Here is a 22581-nt window from a genome sequence, read left to right as displayed (position 1 = left end):
GCTTGACACAATTTAAGTGAAATGGATACATGTGTTGAACCTCAGCATGAAGAGACTTGCACCAGGAGAAATGGGATGTTCAGCTGTCAAGAGAATTAGTTCTTACACCACATATACTTGTGAACTGTGAGCTTTGTATATCTTTGGGAGCATAACATAAAGCTAAATATTTAATAATCAAGGCACTCTCATGTTGCATTGTCACCTAGTAGGTGGTAACCTATTAGATAACGTCTGATTTTTTCTTGCATCTTTGGTGATGTACCAGAATAAACTCTTTTTACCAGGTGACAAGGAGAGATGCTGCAAGTTCTCTGCAGCAGAGAATTCCAGTCATCTGGAAAGAGGCTGAAGTGCTGTTTGCAGGTTCTGTGCAGAGGTGAAGGATGCTTTCAGGGGCAGATTTTTAGTGGGGTTTCTCTGTCTCTTAACTACTACATAACTTATGTTTGATCTCTTTTCCACCTGTGCTCTTCATCAAAAACCCCATACAGGGCAAAATGCTGAAACTAGAACAAGCCTTCATGTTCTGCAGAGTGGTCCAGCAGCTGGATCCCAAGTTTTCCAAGTTGGAGGGCAGTAGAGTGTAAACAAACCCTTGTGTTATCTCTTGGCTGGGCTTTTCTCCTCTGGTGCTGACTGCAGGCTTTTCTGGTGTCACACTTGGCACTGATGGCAGTGGCTCCCCATCACTGGTAGAAGGTTTCTGAATTGCACTTCAGGGCCATCATAAATCCCAGCATAGTTAGAAACTAATTTAGATTCTCTGAGTTACTTTTGGAAAGCCTACAGGGACACTCAGCTCTTCTGAACATACCTAGCCAGGATTTTGTCTCAGATTTTTTTCATTTAGTAAAATGCTGATTCAGAATAAAGAGTTAAACACTGAAATCAGTATTGTAAATAATTTTTTTAAAAGAAATTATCAAACAGCTTGACTTTGTACTTTGTTTTCCTTTCAGTTAACAAGCACAAGCCATGGATTGAAACCACCTATCATGGCATAATTACAGAAAATGACAACACGGTGCTCTTGGACCCCCCTTTAATAGCCCTGGACAAAGATGCCCCTCTGCGGTTTGCAGGTAAAGAATTCAGCTGCATTTCTGCTTGAAGGAGTGCAAATGCTTTCTTGAGGACAAATGCTGTGTGTTAGTGTGTTTTCCCTAACAGGAGTTTTTAGATCCTAGGGAGTGTTTGTGCACGGACCAGAGTTTTATTTCAGATTTCCAGCTGTATCCAGGTATCCAAAGCAGAGCTCTCTCTATTGCAGGTATTCCATGCTGCTTCAGCTTCATGTGCAGATGTTAATTTTTCTGGTGTTTTATTTTTTTTCCTCAATCCTCTAGATTCCACGTTTCACAGCATTCAGTCTGGGACTTCTGAAACAATGATTTTCTTATCATTCTCAAGCATTTGGTTTTCTTGGTGTTTTTGATTTGTGTCTTAACAGAGTGAAAATACTAATTAGTAGAATTAAGATTGCATGTCTGTGATAGGTTTGCTTAACAGTCTGGGGTATTTAAAAAATGGATGACCTCTTCTGGCTGAACAAAAGGGTTTTCTGACTGAAGAAAAGGGTTTTCTGCTCTAGCAAAGACTACAGAGAATGATGCAAAAGATATTTGCAAAATGTGGGTTAATCCTTCACTTTGAACATAGGACTGAAAAATGACATTTTTCTTACAAACTTAGGCAGTAGCTTTTTTTCTGAAAACTGCTGTTTAACAATACTGAGTTCGTGATTTGGATGCAGTGTTGTGGAAAGTACTTTTTTTTTCTTTTTTTCTTTTGAGCAAGTATTAGAAAGATGTGTTTGAAGAATACCACTGGGCATCTGCAGGTGGCATTTAAATTACTTGTAGCAGATAACACAAGCTTAAATTGGATATTTGCAAGAAGCTTCCTTGGTTAAGTAAAATTTGAGAGCCGAGAATCCTAAGTGGAATACCTAAAGGATGTGACATGAGCCATTTTTGGGAGCATTGCTTCAAGGAGGAAGGGATAGGAAAGGGGAGTAATTAAATTAAATTAACAGCCATTTGAAGTGTTCAGCACTGCATTGTGTGCTGGAGTGTTACAGCAGTTTGGTCACAATTTTCTTTAAAGTGGTGCTTAAAGTAACAGTTTTGTTGCCTTGTCATAAGGCTGTAATTATCTCCAAGGAAGTTGGAGATAATGGTAAATTCAGAAGTTCAGAGATAAAACCTCTGAAATTCAGACTTTTTCTCATGGATACATATGGCTGAGGCTCCTCAGGGATCTTAACTGGAAATAAAAACTGCTGTCTTTGTACAGGAGCCTTTTCCTGATGAAGGAGCTCGTCTTGGGATACGTGAAATCTGTTCAGTAGAAAGAGGTTTGGGAAAGGTGACTTGTGTACTCAGTGCTGAGGAGAACATCAATCACCTCTCACAGTTCTTTAGTGCTTTAAATGTAGGTGCTGGTAGTTTGGCAGCATGGAATGGATTCTGAAAATGGCAATTTTATACCTCTTAGATAGTAATGTTTTCAGGAAAATCCTGTCAGAGTATTTTCAAATATGTTGTCAGGTTTGCAGAGGAAAATCTGATGTCAAATGAGCCTTTTTCCATTGGGTTGGTCTAAATTGGATAAACCTGCTTTCATTTAATGAACCTTTTTACCACCTGGGAGTTGGTTTTATTAACTGTTTGTATAAACTATATATTTTGGCTTTCAAAAACCGACAATTCTTCAGCAGCAGCAGCAGCCCAACAGATTTAAAGAAATCAAATTTTGGCTATAGCACGTTGAGGTTGTGAAGAATTTCTCCTCAGGACGAGACTGTTGGGTTTGAATTGCAGGAATTTTGAATGCCATGGGGATCTGGAAAAGTGTTTGTTTGCCATTAAATGGAACAGTGCCTGAGTCTGTCCTTGAGGAGCCCAGCTGACTCTGCTCCCAGCTCTGGCTGGGGTGCTCCCCTTGTGTCCTTCCACAGGCAGTAGTGGTGCTGGTGTCCAGCAGCATCTCTTGGGGTGTTCAGGTGAGAGAAGCCCATTAGACCAGGGATGTGTTTTCACAGCAAACCAAAGCATTTTCAGGATTAAATGGACCTATTTCAGCCCTTACTGGTCTAGTCCTACTTATAAACCAAATTTATTCATGCTTCAAAAGGCTGGATGTTTTAATTAACTGTGCCCTCTAGCTGAGCTATGAAACTTCTGAACTGTGTGCAGGTTTAAAAGATTTTAAGTAGAGCTCTTTGCTTTATTTCACTTTTGAGCATGTGGAAACATCCTGAAACTAGTTCATTTAGCTGCTTTGTGGCACGTGAACTGTGGGGCAGGGAAAATTAATATTTTATAGCTTTGCTCACTGTGTGCTGTGGGTAGGATCCTAAAATTCGGGTGTGCAAAGATAAGTAGGGTTATGGAGACATTTATTTCTAGTGTTATTTGTATGGTTTTACATCTGAAATGACACACTTTGGAGAACAGAGTTTGATGTCGTGCCAGGTTGTTCTGCCAAACTACCTGACATGTAGGCACCCCATGGAATCAGCCTTTTGCCCCATGATTGTTACAGTTCTGCTTGAGGAGACAATGACCATGCTTGTTTCTCAGTGAAACTCCTGTGTTGGAATTTGATCCCAAGTGGTTTTGCTGTAAAAAAATAAAATAAAGGATGGCACATTTTCTATTGTACGTTCGAGTAATTTGTGTCTAAAATCAGTTTGATGTCTGAAGCTCTCAGTGGGGATTTCCCCTTTACTGTGCAAAAAGGAGCTGGTTTTTTTATTGCATTTGAAGCAGACAATGTTGTATCTGGATGCCTCCACAGAGCTGAATGTGTTTTGTTATGAGAGTGTAAGGCAGGGTCTCGCTGGCCAGATGTTGGAAATGTTTCCCTTGTGGAAGGAAATGTTTCCTTGGCTTTTTGATGTGCCTTTAATAGGGCTTTAATCCCTCTTCCCCCACCCCTAGAGAAAACCACTTCTCAGCCACAATCCTTTATTTTCCCCTTGCTGCTCTGGGATGCAAGAAGTATTTTTGTGGGGGTTAGGAATTCTGTGGCTTAAAGCATGAATACGTGTAGAGCTTTGGAAAGGATCTCACAGAATCTCTATTCATCCTTTTAAAAAGACTCAAAAAATCCAGGAAGCCCTCGGGTCCCTGTCCCTGGGGGCAGGTTCCCATGTTGGGCTGGGACAGTGCTGATGCCTCCAGTTTGTTTAGGAATGACGTCCTGTCTGCAGCAGGGCAGGGCCCAACTGGGAGAGGGTTGGAAAGAAATGGGATGGAGAGATGAATGACACTGGAATCAAACAGATTTTGATCTTGTCCCTTCCAATGAACAATTCAGTTGCACAGCTGGGTGGCAAAACTTGAGGGAATTTTGTTGCAATTGAATTTCAACCATTTTTGCATCAAATGTAAAGTGTGCACGAAGTGATGTAACAGTTCTGTGCTTAGAAATACTTGTTTAAAAGGTGATCTGTGCATGTTGAAATGGGAGACTGTCATAAAGGTTTTCCATGATCCTCATACTGCTTGGTTGGAGCTGGGAGAATATACTTTCTCCTTCTGTGGAATGGAAATGGAGAGAGATTCCCAAGTCTGAAGAGTGTCCAGTCAAATACTGTATGTGTTTTACATGTTTAATGTACTTGGTATGTTAAATAAAGTAAATTATTTAATATACTTAGTACATTAAATAAAGTATGTAGTTTAAATATCTTATGGAACTTTTTATTAGCTATATAATTATTTTACATCATTGTATCATAACAGTACAGAAAGACAGAACAGTAAAACTCAACAAAACCTTAAAATTCTACCCAATCCTGCCTGTCTTTTAACTGTGCTACACCAGAAAGGAGAAATACAGAAGTCCTTTAGGATCCAGGGTTGCTGAATGTTTTCTGGCTAACACAAGTCCCACAGACCTGTGTTATGTGTAAAATGAAATGGTTTTTCATCTGTCAATAGAGCTGGGTGAAACACTGTTATTTAGTTATTTAGCTGAACAGTTTCCAAGATATTAAATACAAATTAATTTGCAGATTCATCATCGTTCTGATCCTGGTAGAGGAGAGAATTTTATTGCAGTAACGTATCTCAATTTCAGAATGAAATGAGAATAAGCATTAAGCAGTTATTCTTCTGAGAAAAGTGTGGCAGAGCCAGAGTGCCCCTCAGACTGAAGCTTTCCACCTTGAGCAGCACCTGGAGACACACAGATATTTACTGGAGAGCTGATTTCTGTCTTATGCTCAGGAGCCAAAACTGGAATGCCTGAATTCCCTGGCAGCCACGTCGGGGTTGGTACCAGAGCTCCAGGTCACTGGAGATGATAAAGAACTGACCAGTTCTTAAACAGCCTCCCCTTTCCCAAGTAGGTAATTGCCCCATTAATCCACTTTTCCCTCTTCTCTCCATTCCAGGCTTTCTGCTTTAATGTTCCCTTCCAGTGATTTTGTTCCTGTACTTTGTGTTTCACACACAGTGCTTGGCTCTCAGTGTTCCTGGCAGGGAGCAGGGAGGTGGGTGTACAGGAGTTAGGAGATGGAATATGTAAAAGCTTTGCAGTTGGAATGTCACTTCTGGCTGATCAGTGGTGTCAGCCATGAATTTAAACAGTGTAAAATTTTCTTCAATGATCCTGTTGCCAAAACACGTGAAAATCTGGGATTATATTTATATCCTGCGTAAGAATAGACTGAAATAAATTATGTGGGTGCCACAAGAGGCAGCGTTCTTGGTGTGTTAAAATAAAGAGCTGATCATAAATCCAGGGATTACCTGAAGTGAGTTTCAGGGAGACCCTGTTGAGAGCTATTTCAGAAACTGGCTCCTTTTAAAATGGTCTAGAAATCACGATAAGGTAATTTTTCTTACTTATATTTCCACTTCAGTATTAAACTGTAAATTTGCCTTCAGTAAAATATTTCTCTGTAACTAAAGTGCCTCATTTCTTTCTGAGGCCACTCTGGGATGGAGACTTGAAAGTGTTCCTGCAGGTTGTTGGAAATGTTTGAGAATTAACAGATCTGGTAAAAGTGGTTTTGAGGGTCCAGGTTTGCTTTATTGTACAGGATTTCAGGTTAAAGATGATGATAATCAGGAAAAAAATGACGGATCTGCTGGATAACCTGTAAAAGGTGGTAGTTTGGGGGTTTAACAGGTCATGATTTCCAGGGGTTAACTGTTTTCATTAAAACTGAACCAGGTGCCTCTCACAGTCATGTCACACCCCTGTAAAACTCTGTTATATCCAAAGTCTCCTCAAAACCTGGAAGATCCAGGACACTGTGGAGGCTTCTCCTTTCCTGGGGTGGCTGGAGGGGGTGATCAGGCTGCTCTGGGGCGTCCTTGGTTCTGACAGATGGATATTTTTGAGTACTTGCACCTTTTCTGTCCAGCACTGCAGTATTTCAGCAGTAGGATAAGGTTTAACCTGGAAAAGCAGTGTACTGCTAGGAAAATACAGAGTTCCCCCACTCCCCATTCTTCTAATTAAGATTTTATGTTCCTCAGGATCACAATTTAATGTGTGTATTTTTTCATCATGAGTTATGGCAATACTGTCAAGTTGGGTTTGCAATTTTGCAAGTGCTGGGGGTTCCACAACCTGAAGTGAGAAAAATTTATGTGGAAACACAAAAATCCCATGACTGTCCTAAAAAAAAAAAAAAAAAACAACCAAAACAACCTTTTTATCTGGAACTCAAAAAGGGAGTAGGAAGTTTTGTAATTGTAGAAACGTGGTGGTTTCAATATAGTAGATAAAACCTGGTTTGAATTATCTGTCTCTTTTAAATAGTATAGTATAAATAAATTCAGATCAGTTCTACTTTATGGATAGTTGTTCATCACCATGGAATTTTGAAAATATCTCTTGTTTAGCAGGTGGTATTAAAAAAAAAAAGAAAAGGAAAAAAATGAAAAAAGCCTTTTGATGAATTTACTAAATACTTCAAAATTCTACAAATGGCAACCTGGAGTTAAAAGATTAAATCATATTTAACATAACTAAAACTCTAAAATTGTAACAGTTGCAGCAAATCACCACTGGAATTTTAAAATACAGTTTTTCCAAAGCTTTTCTGTGTAATGTTTGCATCTTTACCTTTTCCTTATTTGCTCCCATTCAACCTTTCCTGTTACTGACTTGGGTTTATCTTTTCTCCCTTTAGAGAGTTTTGAGGTGACAGTCACCAAAGAAGGTGATAAAGGGTTCTTTCTATCCCTTTTATGAATATTAACCTACTAACTTTGGTTATGAAATGGGGAATCAGCACTGAAACAGAAGATCCTGTCATGCACTTTTGTCCCATTTATTCTCCCAGTTTTTTTCTATTTTAAAATATATTGATTAAAAACTGTTATGTAACCAAACCCTTGGTTAGAAATATCTGTAAATCAGACATCCATTTGAACCATTTGGGGTTATTGTGTGGACACTGAAGAAGTTGGTTTGGGGGAAAATTAGCGTTTTCTGGTATTTTCACTTACAGGTTTTTTGGGACATTGAAGTTTTTTCAAGTGCTTTGTAAAGTAATATATAAGTGCTGAAGCATTACAGCCCCTGCCCTGCAGAACATATCCTTCAGTACTTTCTTCATGAGTTTAAATATGAATCAACCCCCCCCCTTTTTTTTTTTGAAGACCTCTAGACATGTTTACAGTAGGAGAGCATTCTTCGTACTGTGGTACCACTGCAACTACAACAGCAAAACAGTGGGGTTTGTTGGTGGAAGAAAATCACCTTCAAAACCTGAGTTATACAGGTAAAAACCCAGTGTGGGTGCTCAGACAGCTTGAGTGGCTTTTGTTGTATGCTGGGCTTACCCAGCTGTGCCAGCCAGAGTCTTGCAGTGCAGTCTGAGGCTTAGATGTGTTTCAAAATGATGTACTAGGGACTGCTCTTCCAGGTCTGTAGGATGAAGGGTTTGGATAGAAGCACAGCCTCCTAAATCATTCCACGTGAGAGCTCCCTTGACTAACATTGGCCCGTGTTAGTAGATAGCTGTTGAAATGGATGCCTGAGAAGTTGGTATTTCTACCTTTCTCATTCAGTAGTTTATTTTGATTCCCTGATTTTAGCCAGGTACATTGCACAGGAAGACTTTGCCCTTTGATCTGTTGACAGAATTTCTGTAATTCTGGTGCTGAACCTGTACTCGGAACTTTTTCATCCCTCGACTCGTAACTGTGCATTTTAACCTTCTGCTCTGGTCAAAACGAACCAGCTGCCCAGCTATTCCCAGTAGCTTGGCATAGAAGACATTACCAGTGGCCTTGGCTGTGTGCTCACATAAGATCTACTCTTACCCTAGAGCTATCTCAAGTACTCCTGTGAAATGCCTGTCTACATTTCTCTTTTTCTCTTTTGTCCTCCTGCATGAATGGATGCAAAGTAAACAAGTTGCTTGGAAGGGCAGACACGTTTGCTTCTGTTTTTACTAAAGTTCCCAGAAATCACCCATTTTAAAGCACAGTGCTCTTGCTTTGTCCACAGACCCTCACAAACCCTTGGCTGCAAAATATTCGGTCGTTTTATTTTATAAACGCGTCGCCGACTTCTGCCGGTTCTGACCTCTCTCCCTTTGGCTCTGTAGGTGAGATCTGTGGATTTAAAATTCACGGGCAGAATGTTCCCTTTGAAGCAGTGGTGGTGGATAAATCCACTGGTGAGGGAATAATCCGCTCGAAGGAAAAGCTGGACTGTGAGCTGCAGAAGGACTACACCTTCACCATCCAGGCCTACGACTGCGGGAAGGGACCAGACGGGGCAAACTCCAAAAAATCCCACAAGTGAGTAAATCTGGGCTGGGCTGAGGGGAAGTTTGGTTGTGAGGGGTCTCCTGCTCGTGGTGGTTTATTGTCTGTGTGGAGTAAATGTAAACCAAGTGTTAATACTGGAAGACTTTTTTCATATAAGCCCAGAATCACAAAATGGTTTGGAAGGACAGCAGTGGGTCATCTGGTGCAACCTCTCTGCTCCAGCAGGATCATAATGGGGATGAGAAGAGCAGTCAAATGGACATGAATTGCTTGGACATCTCTTCATTTGTATTTTATGTGGCACTGCTTCATCCTTTGATGTCTCTGAATTTACATTAGAAAATAGTGTGGGGATAGAAGCAGAAAAACTGTTGATACACTTAAAATGTGGCTCAAGTTGATACAGAGTTTGCATGGGATACCAAACCGTTTCAGAATTCAGTTTCTAAATCCCAAAACCCGGTTCAAGAAGTCAATCTATATTAAACTTAACAAAATGCAAAAGAAGACATGTTGTTATCATTTGCAGACAGCCTCACCAAAAGAACCCAAGATCAATAGCACAAGGCTCATCTCTGCCTAGATTGAAGAATGGGAACAAAGCAATCTTCAGCTAATCTTTAGCTAAAGGAAAACCACAATATAAAATACCCTCTACAAAATCCACTTGAGAATAGCTGTTTAACACCCTGGTGTAAACATCTGCAGAGCATGTGGGAGATGAGCTGCTGTGTGAGGCAAAGAAGGCAGTAAATATGATCCAGAACAGACTAGCAGAGGTCAGCTTGGTGACAAACACAAGTGTGCTTCAAAATAGGCAGCAGAATGTAACCTCCTAAAGGATTGCATTTAGGGAAAACAGCTGTGTCCTTAAACTGTTTGGTACTCAATTTGACTTTTGAAAGAAGATTTCAAAGAGAAAGATGGCAACAAATGTTTTGTTGGATTGGCTCAAATTATATTCTTTGTTCAGGTCCTCCTGCACACTATAGAATTTATCTGTATTTTTTCTACCTGTGCTGGTTGAGATAAAAACTTTCCTCTGATGGGTCTAGTAAAAATTAGGATTATCCAAATTGAGGCTATGTCATGAACATCCAGCAGCACACTCTGCTACTGTTCTCCCACAGCAGAATGATGGGTTTTCACAATCTATACCTACAAACCACTGTTCACATTCCCCTGGCCCATGGCTGGCTGTGTTATGGGGGGTTTTGTGGTTTTTAACAGTCTTGGAAGTGTAGATCTACAAGTCAGAAATGTACAGTTTGTTTGGTACCTTATTTTTGGTGGAGTTTATTTAGCATATAGGATAAAATAAAACCTTAAAAATCTTTCTTAGCATAATCATTAGTAAGCTTCTGCTTTTATGAAAGGACTGTAATTGTTGAATTCTTTATTAGTTATTTTCCATCATTCATCTTTTCTCCTCGGTCAGTGACAGAAACTGCTTTATTTTTCCTATTCTGTGTGCACCAGGAATCAGTGACAGGCATGGAAGGATGGAATTCAAGATCCAATCTGTTTTGGATTATCCAGCAAGCTGCATGATGTGTTAAAGTGTATCTGCCACTTCTGTGATTCTTCCATTTAAATTGTCTGATTTCTCATTTCTCCATCTAACAAATAAGCCTGTTTTCACTGACTTACACAGCTGAGTACTTTATTAGCTAAAGAAAGCCAATCAAATGCACTTGACTGAGCTCTTAGTCTAAGACCAGTCTTAACTGTCACTCTTGTTCACATGAAATAAAATTGGGGTGTTCATATCAAATACTCTGACAGCAGGGAAGAAGTAGGATTATACTGTTTTAACAAAAGTAAAAGCCTATTTTGTCACAGCTCTGTTTCATTGCAGTTCTGTAAAATGGTGCCAATTTTATGGTTGCATTGCAAAGGTTTGAATGTTATTTGCAAATAAATAACAGTAGTAAACAATAACGTAGAATTGCACTGATTTATATGGCAACACACTGGAAAAACACCCACGGCTCTCCTAGTTAGGGTAGTTTCTGAGACTGTTGGCTTTATTAGTCATTTCTTCCTGAGGGCTGGAATTCCGAAGGACGGGTTCACGTGGAGAAGAGCGAACTGTTGTACCAGAAGTCCTGGCACGAGCAGGAGCTGTGCAGCCTCCAGGCTGACCTGTGTGTGTGTTCCTCCAGAGCCACAGTCCACATCCAGGTGACCTGTGTGTGTGTGTGTGTGTTCTTCCAGAGCCACAGTCCACATCCAGGTGAACGACGTGAACGAGTACGCGCCCGTGTTCAAGGAGAAGTCCTACAAGGCCACGGTGATCGAGGGCAAGAGGTACGACAACATCCTCAAGGTGGAGGCCGTGGATGCAGATTGTTCCCCCCAGTTCAGCCAGATCTGCAGCTACGAGATTGTGACTCCAGATGTGCCCTTTGCCATTGACAAGGATGGTGAGTGCAGTGGGAATTGTTGTCATCTGTCACCCAAAAAACAGGATTCTGACGGATCAGCCCAGAAGTACAGCAGGCCTGTTTAACCCCTCCCTAAGCACAGTTAAACAGGGGTGTTCAGTCTGAATTGATAATGAACAGTGAGATGTCTTTCAATGCCAGTACCATGTGCTGTCACTGATGGCAGGAGCAGATAGGGGGTTGCATCTCTGCTTCTTGGAAAATGCTTTTCAAACTAAAGGAAATATAGTAATTGTCTGATGTTTTAAACCACCTCTTACTGAGTCTGTGTTGTCCATTCTGTGTTAGGATAACTTGTACTACTTAGCTTTCAAAAATGGAATTCCACCTGTGTGCTTTACACATTTAAGATGCTCATGTGTGGCTGGAGTTTCATGGCTGTTGCTTTTGAAGTGTAGTCATTTGTTTAGGTTATTTCCTGACCTCCAGTGATCTGTGGGTCCTTCAAAATCTATAGGTAATTTTAGTGGTTCAAGCAAGCTGGTTAAGCAAAGTGAACAGTTTTCAGTGGGCTTTTAGTTTGAGGTTTTTGGGGGATCCACGTTGTCAATAGGTTTGCAAATTTAAAAAAAAAGATAGAGAATGCTGGCATAATCCAAACAGTTTATGTATCAGTTACCACCCAGGAGCAGTTTCATTTTGAGATAATGTACTATTAAGAGCCTGAGTTGTATATACCTGCTGTTCTGTGTCTGTGTGCTCATCTCTGGATTAATGTAATTTGTAAGGATCTGGGCCTGATGTCTGGCATTGAAAAGTCAAATAGTGAAGGGTAATTCCCTCACAGGGGTGTCTGTTAAGTCTTGGGTGTCTGTGTGAAGCACAGAGCTGGTACCTGAACTCATTTAGTACAGCAGTGACCCCAAGAAATGATATCGATGTCTGATCATTGTTTTTTTTGTGTGTGCCAGGTTATATAAAAAACACAGAGAAGCTGAGCTATGGTAAAGAACATCAGTATAAACTGACAGTAACAGCATATGACTGTGGGAAGAAGAGAGCTGCTGAGGATGTGTTGGTTAAAATTAGCATTAAGCCTACGTGCAAGCCTGGCTGGCAAGGTTGGTGTGCTCTCATTTATCTCTGCTGTTAGCGTTTGCTCCTACCTTCAGTTCAACTGAGACATCTTTAACATTGTTTCTTTGGATAAATACACAGGTTGGAGCAAAAGAATAGAGTATGAGCCTGGCACTGGTTCCTTGGCTCTGTTCCCTGGGATGCATTTGGAGACGTGTGATGAGCCAATAACCTCCGTTGAAGCAACGGTTGAACTGGAAACCAACCATATTGGTAAAGGCTGTGATAGAGACACCTACTCAGAGAAATCCATCCACAGGCTCTGTGGTAAGAATGCCTTTGTTAAAGTAAAAGTGGTCTCTCTTGCTTGCTAGTTTTCCTTTGAATTTTATGTTAGACCACAAATCAGTGAGTAGATCTGGTCTTCCTTTGCATGTAGTTTCCTGCAGCTTGTTTCCTAGCAGGCAGTGAAACTGCCTGAAGGTGACTTTTAAAATAATTCTCAAGTGTGGTAAAGAATCTCTTTCTTCTGCCTCTCCACTAGCTTGTGTACACTAATAATTTCCCTCACATGAGAGTCATGTTGAAGAGCTGAAAGAATGTTATCTGGGTGAAGGGTATAGCCATTAAAGGCTCTCTTTCTCTGAGCATGATGGATGTGATGGTTGCAATCTAAGAAATGCATGGTAAAAAACTAGATGAGAACACCACAGAAAGAGTGGTTTGGAAAAAAAACAGTTCCCTTGCATCAGAGAAATTCATACTGTGCTTGCCCAAGGAAGCCCTTGGCACCCACTTATGCTGCAGTAAAAGGCTTTATGAGGAGTTTATGAATCCTTTGTAGCCAGTATGGAAGAATAGAGATTACAGGACAAATTATCACTGATTTATGTCTTGAACTTCAGCTGAAAGTCTGAGCAGTGTGTAACCCCAGAGACCCAGGCAATTCCTGAGCTGTTCCCTGATTGAGGTCAGTGTGACGTTAAGAAGTGGGGAAAGGACAGCAAGCCAAGAACCTGCTTCTGACTCTGCTGTGATTAGCCAGTGAGCTGGGAGGGGGTGCTTATGCACTCCCTTCATCTGGGTGAACATGAGACTCACAGCTAGTACAGTGTTGAGAGAAAGGCATCACAGGCACGGGCCTGAGGGACAAGTGGCATTAATGAAACGGGTCCTGAGATGGGGGGGGGCAAAATGAGATTCTACGGCTGTAGAGACAGTAAGGAAAACAATTTCAATGAGCTTAGTTGCTTACCCAGAAGCTACATTTTTGGAAGTCATCACGATATCAGATGTCTGTAATTAGTGCCACATTATGTCAGAGGAGAATTGCTTGATGTGTGATGGCAGTACATCATCCTGACAGTTGGTGCCGAAAATTTAGCTCTCAGAAAAGCAGTTTGGTTTGAAACTAGCAGTGGTCTTTTAAGGTTTTTTTATCTGATTCCCTTTTCCCTGTAGGTGCTGCTTCTGGCACAGCTGAGCTGCTTCCCCCTCCCAGCAGTGCTGCAAACTGGACCGTGGGCCTTCCCACGGACAACGGCCACGACAGCGACCAGGTCTTCGAGTTCAACGGCACCCAGGCTGTGAAGGTTCCAGATGGGGTTGTCACAGTCAACATGAAAGAGCCCTTCGTGATTTCGGTGTGGATGAGGCACGGGCCTGGAACCAGGGAGAAGGAGACAATTCTGTGCAACTCAGACAAGACAGGTTTGTCAGTATTTCGATTATAAACAGCCTTTTGGTTGGTTGGGTTCTTGTGTTCTGTGGCAGCACGTGTGACAACCTTCAGGTTTTTCTCTACCTTTTTTTTTTGAAGTGAAATGAATAGACTTTAAAAGTCGATCTTTATTGTGCTTATGTATAGATTTGGCTTTAGATTATCCAACTTCAGATTGGGCAGGCTTGGTGTTTCTAATTCTATTTCAGTTTACATTATGCACTTCTTTTGCTGTGCTGGATGACTTATTCTGGGAATGCAGTCCCGAGTTTGCATCTCCAAAGATAGCTCTGTTCTTATGCTGCCTGAAAACATTGAGATACATATATCAGGTCTAGTGGCAGCATTTGCTGCTATATCTTTTTTTTTTCTAGGAGGATATAATTTCTCTCTCACCAGTGATGAAATTTTTTTTTTCACTCTGTGCATAATTTCACTCTCTGAATGCTACAGACACAATAATTTTGAAAATGCTATTAATAAGAAGGAAATGTGATAACCCTGTTTCCATAATTGCTGTCTAATGGGGGAAAAGAATTCCTGTCTTTGTTAAGCTGGAGCAGTTCATTTGGCCAGTGTATTAGAGACTTTGTTTAATTGCTGCTAGGTCTTTCAAAGGAAACTACACTGAATATGTTTTAAATTTTATTTGAAAATAAGAAAGATTTGTCATAAGAAAATATGAAAGATTTGTAGTACCCCAAAAGCATTTCTTTGAACAGGAGAAAAGTGACAGTCACTCAGAACCAGGTACAAATATTCTCTTTTCCTACCTTCACCTATTCCTCTTAATCAAACCCCAAACCTTCTTCATGGAAATAAGTGAACTGGAGAGAAAAAAGGCAAATTTAAATAGTTTTTCCTGGTTTACAGTGCACAGGCAGCAGACCTTCAAAACAACTTCTCCTTTTTTATTCCTTGGTTTGACCTAACCACGGAATTCTCGTGGCAGGTAGTTTCTGGTAGTATTTGCCTTCATTCTAAGGGTATATTAGGAAATATTGAAAGACTAAATCCAGGTTAGCTGGAGGGAGGCAGTTTGGACTGTGTTGCACTGGAACAGAGCAGTCAGGCTCAGTGCTGTCAGACTGAAAGATTGACATGAGTTTGGTCTCTTTAATATTCCCCACTTTCTTGGCTCATCCGTGACATGGAATGGATGATGCTGCTAAAATATTTCTTTTCCTTATTCTCACCTGTTTCTCCAGCATTTCACCCTTGTGTTTATTTAAAATGGGAGATCCTTTAGAGCTGTGACTGCAGTTTTCTCTTAGGGAAGTGTGTGTACCTGCTCCAAACCAGGAACCAGAAACTGTAGGAGCTGCTCCTTTGTAACAAAAAAAAGCTGTTTGTAAACAGAGCTCTTTTTCTTTTTCTCCTGCTGACAGTTTATCTCTGGCTCTTCACTCCTATGCCCTGGTTTAGATTGGATTTGGAGAGACATGTCTGTTACTCGTGGGTTCTTCAGCAATGTTTGCCCTCACTACTTCTACAAATGCTTCAAATTCCTCTTACCGTGCCTGACTAACTTCCACATTGCTTTATTCCTCTCAGTTACGTGGAGATTTAAGTGTGAAATTGCAGAACAGGTGGATTTTGTGGAGTTCTGGGGGTTTACAGGGAATAATGCTGTCCCTAAAACCTCTCGTGCAGATATGAACCGGCACCACTACACCCTCTACGTCCACAACTGCCGGCTCGTTTTCCTCTTCCGCCAGGACCCTTCGGAGGGAAAAACCTACAAACCTGCTGAATTCCACTGGAAGCTGAATCAGGTACCTCTGGAAGGACAACTTGGTAGGATGTTAGAGTGCAAACCACCAGAGACCAAACTCCCTGGTGGTATAATTATTAATAAATACTTTTTGCAGCTTTAAACTCCCCATGCCCTTTTTTTATAGACCCCAACGATACTTGTTTGATTTGTGATCAAGTGTCGGGTTCAGCTGCACCTTTTCATCTGGGATGTAAAATAGAAAACCCAGTGTCATTGTTCTATGTTCATTGTAAGAGAAGAGTGCATGAGAAAATGGGAAGTATTCCAGAGGGCATGAAAAAGCAGGAAATATTCCAGGTTGTTTACAGTGTTAAAGTACTTCTGAATGTGGGACCTTTTCCAGAGCTCTGGATATGAATGATAAAATAACCCTGAATATCTGTCAATTTATCAAGTTCTTTTAGTTGCTTTAGGTTACTCTTGCAGGTCTGTTTTACCAGTTACCTAAACAGTGAGTGACTTTGTAACACATCTAATTATATCCTAGTTTTTGTGCAGGGCAATGTGTTGTTTTAATGATAAAATACACATATATGTCCTTGTAGGAAAATTTCTACTTTCCAAAACCAGATCAGCTTTCACTGTAAATAGTTCTGTCATGGAAGGCCTTTTCCAATTCAAAATGTTTTTTTTTAACGTTCCCTCTCAGAAAATACCTGTCCTCTGTCAAGTAATGTTGTCTTATAACATGTGTCTTAACACATCCTTTCAGGATGTGCTTGCATGCAGTTATGTATTTTTAGATTGAAATACACTGTTATTCAGTATAAAAATTAAAGGAAGGGAAATACAGCAGCTTCCTGTGTTGGCAACAGAAGAAAAGAAACTTTTTATTAATGTTTGACAGTCAGTTTGCCTTTCAGATGTGTGCCACGTGTGTGCAACATCAACTGTGTCTGTACAGGCTCGTGGATGTTGCATGTCTCCATGTGTTTATGCAAAATGTGCATATTTCAGCTGTAATTAATGTTTCCAACTCTCTTTGCTCAGGTGTGTGACAAGGAGTGGCATCACTACGTTGTCAACGTTGAGTTCCCTGCAGTGACTCTTTATGTAGATGGTGTTTCCTATGATCCTTTCCCAGTGACTGAGGATTACCCCCTGCACCCTTCCAAGATAGAAACACAGCTGGTGGTTGGAGCCTGTTGGCAAGGTAACTCTTTACAATATTTAATACTTTAATTAACTTTTTTTAATGATATCTCTGTGGTTATCTAGAATTACATGGCAGATCTTTTTAGTGCTCAAAAGATAACTTGGTTTGCCTTCTGCAGGTTATTTTTGCTCCTGGCTGGTATCACATATTTCCTCTTTTAGTCATTTTTTCCATGAGTGTTTGTTTTCTCGTTGGCCACGGGTGCTTGTGAAATACAAAGCTGCTCACCAAGCTGTATTCCACCAAAGTGGGTTTTGTGGTGACCATGGGAATACAGAGAGCTTTTAATTTTTATTATTATTATTGTTGTTGCTGTAATTTTTGCTATTTTTAATAATAGTTGCAAGAATGCTTCATATGCTTCAGATTACTAAGCAGGACACTTAATTTCAAGTAAGTTGAAAAGCATATTGTGGAAAGAGTGTTCTCATTATTGCAACCATGACCAGCAGACAGTTCAGCAAAGCAGCACAGTGCTGCTGTCCTTGGATATTTTACCATTTCTGTTTATAAAAATAGACATCTGCTTTATTGTTTGCACATTGTGGCTTAAAATACAATATTCTGCAAGCTGTGAAGTGCTGATTCATGTGCTTTAATACTTTAAAACCTACTCTTCAGAGCTGGAGAAGAAGGAGGAGGATGCATCTGAACATGGATGCTGATTCCAGAGATCTTGGGAACAGAGCTCTTGCTCCACTGCTGAACTGCAGTGTTTGCTGATTAAATTAGACCCTGGCTGGTGTAAAACTGCTCTTTTTGGTTGGTGATAAAACAGTGTTAAATCATTCCTGTTTTATTTAGTTCCCATTATAGGCTGTATTTGCAGGAATGCACAGATGTGGCCTGGGAATGAGTGACAAATGGAAAGCTTTGAGACGTTTTAATCAAATTAACAGTCTTCTGTCTTATAATGTCTCTTTTCTCTGTGAGTTTTAAGGCTTTGAAGTATGAATGAAGGTTAAATTATCTGTCCTCTCCATCAAATCTGTTATTTTGTGACAAGTTCACTATCATTCAGTATTAATGCTGTTTCAGGGCTAAATTTGTTCTGTTGTCTCTTCCTTACATCAGTTAATGATTTTCTCCAGAATTCATCTCACTCTGTTTGTGACTTTTCCAGCCAGTCTCTTCTATCTCAAAGGGAAGTTATAGTGACTGATTTTAAAGAAACTGGAGTTTGGAAACTCATTTCCAGCTAAATGTATGGATTGTATAACGCCTTCCATGTATGTTCTGCATCCTAACAAAAACATGTACATTTAATTTAAAAACTCTTGTGCTTTCATATTGGGACCATGATATGATTCTTTAATTTCTTCTGCCATGAGATTTCTTTTTAATGAAAGCAGACTGAAATAGGAGTATAAAACTCTGAAGTGCAAGAACTACCTTTAAAAAATTGCACCAAAAGCCTGATTTTCAGGGGATTAGAACACACAGTGAATAAAGTTTGCCAAAGGAGTGAAATTAATGGTCATTGGTGTTGTCCTATCAAGACTTCAAAATAAATCAGGCTGCTCTGTTATATATACAGCTCACCTCCAAGGAGAGAGAGATTTTATGCTTTTGAAGAAGTTCTTTAACATTTCTTTCAAAAGTTAAAAAGCTGGTTTTAATTTTGCTTCCATCTGATAAATTGACTGCTTAATACATGTGATACTATTATTGTGATGATAAAATCTGTGTTGTTAATGGCTTGTTTTGATCAGCTTTTAATACCTTTTGGTGCTTTGCTGTATTAGGCTGGATTTCACCTTAATTTCCCCTGAAATGGAGCCAGCTGATTTACAGTCTCATTACCAGCAGTGGGTTGTGGGAGATTTACTCTCTGGCTTAATCCAGTTTTTACTGGTTTTACTGCAGGTTGTGTGTGGGGCTCTTTGGGTTCTCTTGCCATGACTTTTGATGTTCTTGTAACAACACAGTGATGCTTCTCCCCTGCATTGCAGCTCTTCATGTTTCAAAAGAACTCCTAATCCTTGAGAAGCTGGGTGGGAGATGAGCAGACTTTTGGGGGAAGGGCAGCTTTGTATTTTCTGTGAGAAGAGTTTGCCAAACTGTAACGACTTGGTCCTTTCCCTCTTGTCCCTTTCTTTTGTCTTGCTTTTCTACAGAATATACAGGAAATGAGAATGACAATGAAACTGTGCCCGAGACCTCTGCAGGTTGCTGGAGTTTTTTCCCTACTGTTTTATTTCATTTTTAAGCCAAGACATTGCTTCATCTCACACAGAGCATGAAACGCAGCATCGCATTTGGGCCATTGACCTTCACATAATCCTCTCCTAGGCTTGTTTCTTCGTTGTGCTTCTATTTGCAGAGCTTCATCAGCTGACATTTTGCTTGGTTTTGGGGGTGTTTGGGGTTTTTTTGTTTGGTTTTGTTTTGTTGCTGTTTTTTTTTTTTGTTGCATCCAAACGCGTCTCCATGTACAAATCAGGGGATGGCAGTGAAGTGGTGTCAGTAAACTGCTGATGTAAAATATCAACCATCATTTCTTTCACCCAGTTTTGTTAAAACATAAGTGCCCCTCATCCTGTACAAATACATGTATTTGTGTGTAGGTATGTGTGTTTATTATAGAATTATTCAGTATGTTGGGAAAGACCTCTGGGAGGCGGGTGACTCTGCTCCCCACTCACAGTAAGACTGATTTCATATTTAGATCAGGCTGCTCATAAAGACAGACCTGTAATTTACAGAGGATACTCATTGATCAGAAATTTATATAAAATTCTGATTACAGTGAATGGGGAAAAAAAAAGCTCTGGCTATCAGGTATCTCAAGTTGTCTTAATAGGGTTGGATTTTCTTAGAAATTTTTACTTGTAGTTCAGTTTTGTCTTGAATTGAGACCCTTGAAGTTAGTGTGTATTTCTGAAAGTGAATTCAAGATGTGAACTCTTTCTGTAAAGTTTAAAAATTCCTGGAATTTTTTAATTTGGCAAGGAGGTAACAGCATCCAGGGGTTCAAAGCTGGAGCTGTACAAATCTAAACTGCAAATTTTCTCATTCTTAATGGGACAGTTCCCCACTGAATATTATTTTGAGTTATACCAGGGATCTTTTATCACTTGGAATCTTGAAAACAAGCTTAGACATCTCTAAAAGTTAAGTTGCTTAGTGAGTGATGGCTCTGAAATACAGATTTCCAGGTGGTGTTCTGTTAATTGGGCCCCTGTTAATTAGCAGGATGGACTTAGGTGATTGTTGTGATGTCATCTTCAAGAAAACCTGAGGAATAAGGGGCTTATGAGGTTGCAGTTCATCAGAGTAAACCCAGATATCTAAAAGTGAGTTACCTGAGTTTAAAATGCACGTCTGAGTCTGCTCAGAGAAGGGGCACCTTTAGAGGGTGGCAGGTAACTCTTGGACACCTTTTTCAGAATGAGCTGAATGACTTTGTAAAGCCCCTTCCTGCCCTTTGGCTGCCAGGGGAGCCTGCAGGGCTGGGTTTGGGGGTGGATAACTCACACCTAGAGGATGGAGCCTGATGGGCGTTGCCTTTGCAGAGATCCCAGTGACAGGAGGTGTCATTTCCTCAGCTTGAAAATTCTCGTTCTGTGGTTCATCCCCCTGGCCTTGCCTTCCATTCCCGAGCACCACCTCACTGGGTGGGATTCCTTTGGAGATGTTTGTCCCGGACCTGGCGGTTCCGGGTGGCCCCGGCTGCCTGAGGGCCACGTGCATGGTGGACTGTGGAACTCTTTCTTTGTGCTTGACCATGATCATGAGGTTTAACCCCCAGATGGGTCAAAACTAACCCGCATGCGTGTCATACTCTGTGCACCAGGAGGCATCTTTGTTGTTTTTTTACGAAAGAAAGAGCAAAAGGAATCAAAGCAAGTGAAGGTTTTTTTCCTCCTGAAGGTGGAGAGCTCCGCATGGCGCAGTTTTTCCGAGGGAATCTGGCGGGTTTGATGATCCGTTCTGGGAAACTGGAAAACAAGAAGGTCATCGACTGTCTCTACACCTGCAAGGAGGGGCTGGATTTGCAGATGCCTGATGGTGTTGGCAAAGGGGTGAAGGTAAAGTTGCAGATGAAGCAATGGACAATGTTCCCTTTTGCTCACTACTGAGAGGTACAGGTTTTGCTGGCAGAGTTAACAGGGGTGTCCCAAATAAAACAAGCTCATCCCCTGTGGCGTTTTGCATTAAAATTACCTAAAACCTGGGAAATCTTTCTTGTGTGAATATGGTCTCAGTGGAGTTAAAGAGAACACAGTAACTCTCATTCTTAAAGTCTGGAAGAGGCATTCCATATTTGTAGGCCTCTGTTTAACCAGCTGTACCAGGGTGTCTGATAAAAGAGATCCTTAACAAGCAGTTCATAAAACGAGATTTAACTTGCCTGGCTTTTTTAGTAGCAAGGCTGTTTGAGCAGAGCTAAATTTCTCCTTTATATCAGCAGCCTCTCTTCCATATTACCAGAACCCAGAACTATGTTAAGTGCCTAAAATTTTTCTTAAGGAATGAAACACTAAATATATTCCACTGGAATGAGGCAGTGAATAGGGAGGTCAGACTGTGTGCCACAGGGCCAGTAAATAATGCCCTTTTTGCTTTGAACATGGATGCAGTTATCCTGCATTTACCAGGCTGAGCAGTGCTGAGCTCCAGTTGGAATTGCCAGACCATGTTGGGTGTTCTCTCATGGTTTTCTTCTGTTGTTTCAGATCCACATGAACCCCAGTCAGTCAACACTGACCATAGAAGGGGATGACATTGAGAGGGTTGACAAGGCCATGCAGCACATTTCCTACCTGAATTCCCGCCAGTTCCCAACTCCCGGCATTCGGAGGCTGAAGATCACCAGCGTTGTCAAGTATGTCCTGGTGCTGAAATAATCCATCCCTGGCAGGGATGGTGGAGCCTGGAATGGTGTCCTTGTGTCTCAGGGGGGAGAAACAAAGGAACCTTGGTGTATGTGACTGTCTCACGTGTGCATGCAGAAATGCTTTCTACACCAGCACTGTTTCCTTCCTGACAATGGAGGAAGGAGTAAGACAGGAATGTCTTACCAGTCACTGCCTTCATTAGAGGTGTTATCTGTGGCTGTGAGTCAGAGCATAGAAACGGGGCCAAGTGGTAACTGTAAGTAAAAATTAACTGTAAGATTGTTCCCCAGGTGGGGAATTCCTGCTTTCCGATGCAGCTGCTGAATTTATCTAAGGCTCTTGGGTCTCAGACAGCTTTTCAAAGATTTATAAAGCAATTACTGTGTGGAATTGTGCCTCCCTCCCAGCTAACCTCAACTGCTTCTGTCTCCCAGGTGTTTCAATGAAGAGGCCTGTGTCTCCATCCCCTCTGTGGAGGGATATGTCATGGTCTTGCAGCCAGAGGAGCCAAAAATCAGCCTGAGTGGCATCAACCACTTTGCCCGCTCTGCCTCCGAGTTTGAGAGCTCTGAGGGCGTTTCCCTCTTCCCTGAGCTTCGCATCATCAGCACCATCACCCGGGAGGTGGAGCCAGAGGGGGATGGAGATGAGGATCCCACAGGTAACAACACCCTCCTGAGCTTCCACTGTGCCCACCTTCACCTCCCTCACTGATCCCCTTGGAGGATATATCATATCATATATCATATAATCTCATGTATCATCTCATATTTCATGTAATATCTCATATATCATATTTCATATAATACCTCATATTTCATACAATATCTCATATTTCATCTCATATTTCATCTCATATTTCATCTCATATTT

The 22581-nt window shown here is 40.9% G+C and overlaps 1 protein-coding gene across 4 annotated transcripts in view; it reads left to right on the top strand.

Moving 5' to 3' along the window:
* The window catches only part of CLSTN1 (calsyntenin 1), a 37677-nt gene that overhangs the window by 8119 nt on the left and 6977 nt on the right, over positions 1-22581 (top strand). Inside the window, exons 2-14 of one of the 4 annotated variants that reach the window (XM_027657917.1) lie at positions 963-1085; positions 7160-7189; positions 8585-8780; positions 10968-11176; positions 12109-12258; positions 12356-12541; positions 13676-13924; positions 15588-15709; positions 16702-16864; positions 18985-19035; positions 20741-20898; positions 21547-21695; positions 22143-22369. In XM_027657917.1, the coding sequence (XP_027513718.1) occupies positions 963-1085; positions 7160-7189; positions 8585-8780; positions 10968-11176; positions 12109-12258; positions 12356-12541; positions 13676-13924; positions 15588-15709; positions 16702-16864; positions 18985-19035; positions 20741-20898; positions 21547-21695; positions 22143-22369 (2013 nt within the window). The remainder of the gene's footprint in view (positions 1-962; positions 1086-7159; positions 7190-8584; positions 8781-10967; positions 11177-12108; positions 12259-12355; positions 12542-13675; positions 13925-15587; positions 15710-16701; positions 16865-18984; positions 19036-20740; positions 20899-21546; positions 21696-22142; positions 22370-22581) is intronic. The other 3 variants (XM_027657919.1, XM_027657918.1, XM_027657920.1) reach the window with 3 other exon arrangements.

The sequence above is a fragment of the Corapipo altera genome, unplaced genomic scaffold, assembly GCF_003945725.1.
Source record: "Corapipo altera isolate COAL_440 unplaced genomic scaffold, ASM394572v1 301, whole genome shotgun sequence".
NCBI lineage: Eukaryota > Metazoa > Chordata > Aves > Passeriformes > Pipridae > Corapipo > Corapipo altera.
The sequence above is the reverse complement of the archived record's forward strand: the minus strand, read 5'-3'. Positions and strand labels throughout refer to the sequence as shown.